This window comes from Vicia villosa, linkage group LG7 (genome assembly GCF_029867415.1).
Source record: "Vicia villosa cultivar HV-30 ecotype Madison, WI linkage group LG7, Vvil1.0, whole genome shotgun sequence".
Classification (NCBI taxonomy): Eukaryota; Viridiplantae; Streptophyta; class Magnoliopsida; order Fabales; family Fabaceae; genus Vicia; species Vicia villosa.
In genome coordinates, this window is record NC_081186.1 from 70,715,230 (window position 1) to 70,721,468 (window position 6,239).

Below are 6,239 nucleotides of genomic sequence, written 5' to 3' on the forward strand. Positions count from 1 at the left end.
CAGTTTAACCTTTAATTATCAGTGATTAAAATAATATAAAATGAGGAAGAAAAAATGTAAAAATGACACATAAGCATCATTTAATACCAAATGCATATAATTGCAACAAGGTGTAATTAGACAATTTTAACCTTTAAATTATTAAAGTTATAACTTTTAGTAAGAAGATCAATTGTGATTTTTCAGGTACTTTAATTTTTATAAATGTATATTAGATTGTTAATAGTAGTATATAAATGAAACAAAGTCTTTGAGTAAAAACACAAGACGAGGGATTTAACTGATAAGTTCTTTCCATTGAACGTTGGTCATTAACACATTGAAAATAACCAATCTTCATTAACTTATTTTATGCTAGCATCAGACTTATAATATTGCATCTTTATTGGTAGTAATTTTCTTGAATACAAATACAATTTATTCTGAGACTTAATCAAGCTCGACATCAACCAAACGATATTTCGGTATTGCGTATAAATTTTGAGCTCTTGGCACAGAGAGTCCAAATTTCTCCTCCATATTCAAATTAGAAGGACTCATATTATATGGAAGTTCCCAATTAAAACAATGAATCAACTGTGCTGTAACAAGTTTAATAGTGGTTAATCCCAATTGAATCCCAGGACAACGCCTACGGCCAGAACCAAATGGTATTGATTCAAACTCTTGTCCTTGATAATTCATTTTCTTATCAATGAATCTCTCAGGATAGAACTCTTCAACATTTTTGGACCAAACATTAGGATCTCTTCCTATTGCCCATGCATTTATCATAACTCGTGTCTTTTCTTTTATAAAATAATCATCAATTGTTATACTCTCTCTAGATTCACGGGGGATTAGTAAGGGCCCAACTGGATGAAGTCTCATGGCTTCATCAATCACCATATCTAAATAATTAAAATTTCTCAAATCCTTCTCTTCAACCATTCTCTTATTTCCCACTTCATTTTGTATTTCATTTTGCAAGATTTTCATGACTCTTGGATGCCTGACAAGTTCAGATATAGTCCACTCAGTTGAAATAGAAGATGTATCAATTGTTGCCAATAACATGTCGAGTAAAATAGCCTTGATGTTAGACCGATCAATGACATTATTTAATTCACTCTCCTGATCAATAGTTTGGTATACAATTGAAAGAAGTATGTCTATAAAATCTTCGCACCGAATTTTGTCTACATTAGTAACTTGTTCATGTTCTGTTATTATCACCTCTAGTGCATCATCAACTGCTCTACTGACTTTTTTGCAAGCTCGTGTCAATCCCTGACAATAAGTTAAATAAATAAAATCAATTACAAAATGAATATTTTTAATGAACTTAAAATATTCATACATGTAAATTATGGGTAAAATTGATAAAAGAAATAGTTAAGTGAATGGGGAAATATTTTAGACTTGATTAAATTATAAAATAAATATTTTTTGTCTAATTTTCTCCTATTTAGGATTTTTTTTGACCAGTCAAAGGTCCAATCTATCTTAAATCCACTCTACTCGGTCCAAAGCATAAAAATAGTTCACATGTCAAGAGCAAAGTACAATCTCTGATCTCCATTTTCACTATACTCATTTTGAATCTTGAACTAACTTCGGCATTAAATTCTAACCATGAAGGTCCACCATGCACCACCGTAAAGGAGACCGGAGCCACCGTTCAAGACCACCAGTTATCCATTGTATCCTTTTTTTGGTTTACAAACAAAATAGAGCATCCATTTTTGGTTCTGGAACAGATTAATAATGTCGAATGTGGCGCCAAGACATCACCTCCTCTAGTAGAGTCAAGAGAAAAAATGTAACCAACTTTGAACATGTTGTGTGCAAGCTGAGAAGCCAGTTCCATCGTATCCCCTTTAGGGATATTCTGGACGAAGGAAAAATTCAACTTCAAAACAACAGTGGCCGCCTTCTTAAGATTACAGGGAAGCTAGGATGAAAAGACATATGATATTTTCATTAAGGGGGTTACCTCATCGGAAGCATTGTCCTCACTGACTTGAGTCTATTTTGGAGAACACTCAACCCGAGGAGTCTATTGTTCCTCCTCACAAACCCTCTTTGTCAAAGTTGGAGGCAAGGTTGGTTCCTCCACTATCAAAGTAAGTGCAACCTGTGACGCCACAATCTGTTTTCACGATTACTGAATGACCCTTCAAACCAACACAGATCATTTCAGCTTGTTTTGTCCTCACTCACACGCATTCTAGGAAACTTCCTATAAGGTCCCATCCAAATACTACTCCAAGTCAAGCACGCTTTACTGTGGAGTTCTTATCTGTTAGACTACAAAAAAAGAGGATGCATCTTGTTGGTATATGTAGTACCAATAAAACCTTATAAGTATTCCTTCATCCATGATGTCTTATACCTGCACAACCTCAGGATCCTTCTCAGTTCAATGTGAATTCGGCAACAACTCCTCGCCCTCTTCGGCCTCGAGAGTGTCTCATTGTCATGCCTCGTGCACTGACAACCACTGCCTTCCCTTGTTGGCCTGGGGTGCTACATAACCTCCAAAAGATGATCCACTTTGAGAGCAGAAGCCTTCATAATTAGGGTAGGAAAAGGGATCGGGACATGAACATTAGTCATCTAAAGAGTGGGGGCAGAGGCAGAAGTCCTAGTGTTCACCACAACCTAAATACCTTGTGCATCTGCAAGGATATAGAACATGTTCAACTTGCTTATTCTATACATACCATCTGCAAAACACAATAATGCCAGAATTTGCCCAGAGAATTTTCCCTCTCCTAAAATTTTCCTTCACTCCTTTTGGCCAACTACACTCAAGATAGCATGAGTATCAATTCGTCTTTTCCTTACATCGCCAGAAGGCACCTCACTAGGGTTGAACTCATCTTTGTAGACTAGACCTTGAAACCCGTATTGCATCTCCTCCTTCATCGTCACCTCGATTCAAGAAAGAGAACTCTGTTTGGTGCAATATGAGTAAACAGTTCGGTTAAAATGAAGCTTGAACCAATACTTTAAATATGAAATCCGACAGAAGCAAGGATAATTGGTAGGGAGATAGCAAAAAATAGAATGAGCTGTGAGGGTGAGGGGGCCTCACCAATAAAAAACGTCCCTGGAAGTCACTTGAGTTCAGAGTAAAGAGGTCGAACCAATGGTTGACTAGAAGAAATTATGTAAGCCCCTAATTACAAAATTTGTCCAGGGAATTACACCTCGGATGGAAAAGATAAAAAATTAGCTAATGTATGACCATTCCCCGAATGATGCAGGGAAGGAGCAACTTTTAAATGTTGTAAGACGACTACCTCAAATTTGGAAAAAGGAAAACTGAAGTCCTATTCTTGTAAACATGCGTTCATGAACGGGACCATGCACTCATCAAAAGAACTTCATATCCTTTTCTACCCTAACATTGGAAGGATTAAATATTCCAAAGGATCTCCGATCACAATGTCAGCATTAATTAGGGCGGCCTTAGTGCTCAGAACGGAGGAACTGCATGCTACTTTTGCATCCAACCAGTCATACTCAAGTGCATATATATGGTTGGTTTGAAAAATTTAAATGAGCCAACACATCAGCGTCACCAGGCTCACAGCCATCAGTCCGTAGATGAAGCTGAATATAATCTTTAGCATATTCCCTCCTATTCAAATTGGCTCGTATCTCCTCTTCTACCAATACACGAAGTGGTATTGGGACCTTAGCGCTATTTTTTCTTCCGCCAATATTCAATATAAGGGCGTCTAACGATCTAGAAGAAAAAGTTTCTTTCTGCAAGAATTATCAGATAGCCTTCATGACCCCGAATCGTCATGTATATATGGATATAATTCATGGCCCTATATGATCGCTACTAATAGAAGGGAGGTGAATATCTGGGGAAGCCCTCAACATAGAAGCAGGTGAAGTTTAAATTTATGAATCGCTGACTAAATCAATCGTGTTATTGCTAATCTTGACTAGAAAATGAGAAATGCCAAAGATACATTTAAATTAAGAAGGTACCTAGTTATATAGTATTAATGAATCAGGAGGAATGGAAAAAAGGTGAAAGCTTTAAGTGAAACACTGAATCATTTCTAGTAACAATCTCAAAGAAGGAGGAGCATAAATGTTTTTCTACTGAAAGATAAAGACCAACTATGGAAGGAAACCACAAGATCAACTACTAGATTTTCACTCATGGATACACACCAACTCGTTTTCCCTCAAGGACTCTGTAAATTGCACCATACCCTAACTGATCATGTCACCGCACGTAATGGAACTGCATTAAATGTGCATGTTCCCCATTACTTTTTTTCAAAACTGATCCAAAGCACGTCAATTTTATTCCACATCAAAACACAACATGGAGACCGATCAATATGATACTTAACGTTTTCCCCGGCTCCTTCAGTGCCCGACAAAACCTTGGGGGCAACTGTTATGGACTGACCAAAGACACGATCCATCTTAAATCCTCTTTACTCGAAGCAAAGTATCAAAATAATTAACATGCAAAGAGCATGGTATAATCTCTAATCTCCATTTTTACGATATTCATCTTAAATGTTGAACTAACTTAAGCGTTGAAGTGCTAATTAATACAGGTCCACCCCACGCCACCGTAAAGGAGATCGGAGCCACATTCAAGACCACCAGTTAATCAACCGTACTCATTTCTGATCCCCGAACGAAACTAAAAAATTTATTTCTGATTCCGAAACAGAACAAACGATTTCAAATTTTTTTAAATAAAGATGTTATATAGCAACATAGGCCGCAACAAAATGTTGGTATGGCCATGACATGATATTATTTATAAAAAAAATCTCATTCTCATTATATTTTTATATGTAAAATTCATATCAATTATTCAATAAACTTTTAAAAAAATTTAATATTTACTTATAATAAAAAATGGAAAGATTACTATACAATATGCTTTGTGCAATATAAGTAAATCACATGCTACAGACTGTAGCCTACAGTCTGAAATCATGAAATATTTAATGCAGATGAAGTAGAGAAGAGGTGACTTTGATTTTGAAAGTGTATTGGTATTTAAAACCTTAATTTCAAGTATTGAGATTTGGGGTTTATGTCACTTCTCAATATCAACTAAAATAACACAATCACAATATTTTGGTTACTCAAAAATAAAATAAAGTAAATACTCAATCTTTCTTTTCTTATACATACCTGAATATCAAGTTTGCCAAGCCAAGGAACATAATCAACAAGATTAAAAGCTCCAAGCAAAATTCCTACTTGTTGAACCAACCCCTTCAAGTCAAATTGTTCATACTTACTCCTACCCAACACCATCTTATACACAATATCCTCTATAACATTCTCTACAACCTTACTAACATTCACAACCTCACCCACCAAAGCAGCTTTCTCCAATGATTTAACCATAACACTTAACTTCTCTTTTCTAATAGGAGCAAACATCTCAACTTTGGAAGGACTAAGAAGTTTCAAAGTGCAAAGTTTCCTTACACTACGATAATAAGGACCATACTCAGAAAAAGCCACCCCTTTGGAACCGTAAGACAGGATCTCAGATGCTTGAGTCTTTGGCCGGCTTGCGAAAACTAAGTCGTGAGTTTTGAGGAATAGTTCTGCTGCTTTTGAAGATGAAATGACAACTGCTGGTACTTGACCAAGTTGTATGGACATGATTGGGCCATATTTTTTGGAGAGTGAATGAAGTTTTTGATGAGGAAGTTTGCCTAATATGTGAAGGTTTCCGATTATTGGTAATGTTGGTGGACCTGGTGGCTTTTTGTGGTTGATGTTTTTCTGTTTTGGATTTGAGAAGAATGTGAATAAAAAGTATGTGAAACAGAAAGTGATGAAAAGGAACGCTAGTACTGTTATTGCTGCAGAAGACATGTCTCTAAGATGAATGGTTTGTTGTCTCTAAACTAGTGATGTGTTTGTGGATTTATAATCAAACTCAAAAGGGTATCAAAAGATTCTATCTCTACTATAGGCCTTCTTAAACTGGACAAACTTGGCAGCATAATCTTGTTTTCTATCACCTACTCTTCCTATTTATTTATTTTTCTATATTTTTATTATTTATTCAAGAAAATGCCAAAATTATTGACAATTATTTGTGGTTTTTAAAGACCAAGCTGGTTCAAGTTGAGCTGAAGACAAAAACTTCCATTTGTTAAATTATATATTATTGAACCAATAGACATTGCGACGCCTAAAAAAATACTACTGACCAAATATATTATTTAAGTTAATCACTTGTA

At 35.7% G+C, this 6,239-nt stretch overlaps 1 protein-coding gene across 1 annotated transcript; it reads right to left on the minus strand.

Moving 5' to 3' along the window:
* Positions 1-259: 259 nt before the first annotated feature.
* On the minus strand, positions 260-5,983 carry LOC131620737 (cytochrome P450 CYP736A12-like). Its single transcript, XM_058891902.1, has 2 exons — positions 5,170-5,983; positions 260-1,269 (listed from the first exon to the last, which is right to left on the minus strand). The coding sequence occupies exons 1-2, from the start codon at positions 5,866-5,868 to the stop codon at positions 430-432; spliced, it is 1,539 nt and encodes a 512-aa protein (XP_058747885.1). The 5' UTR covers positions 5,869-5,983; the 3' UTR covers positions 260-429.
* Positions 5,984-6,239: the final 256 nt, after the last annotated feature.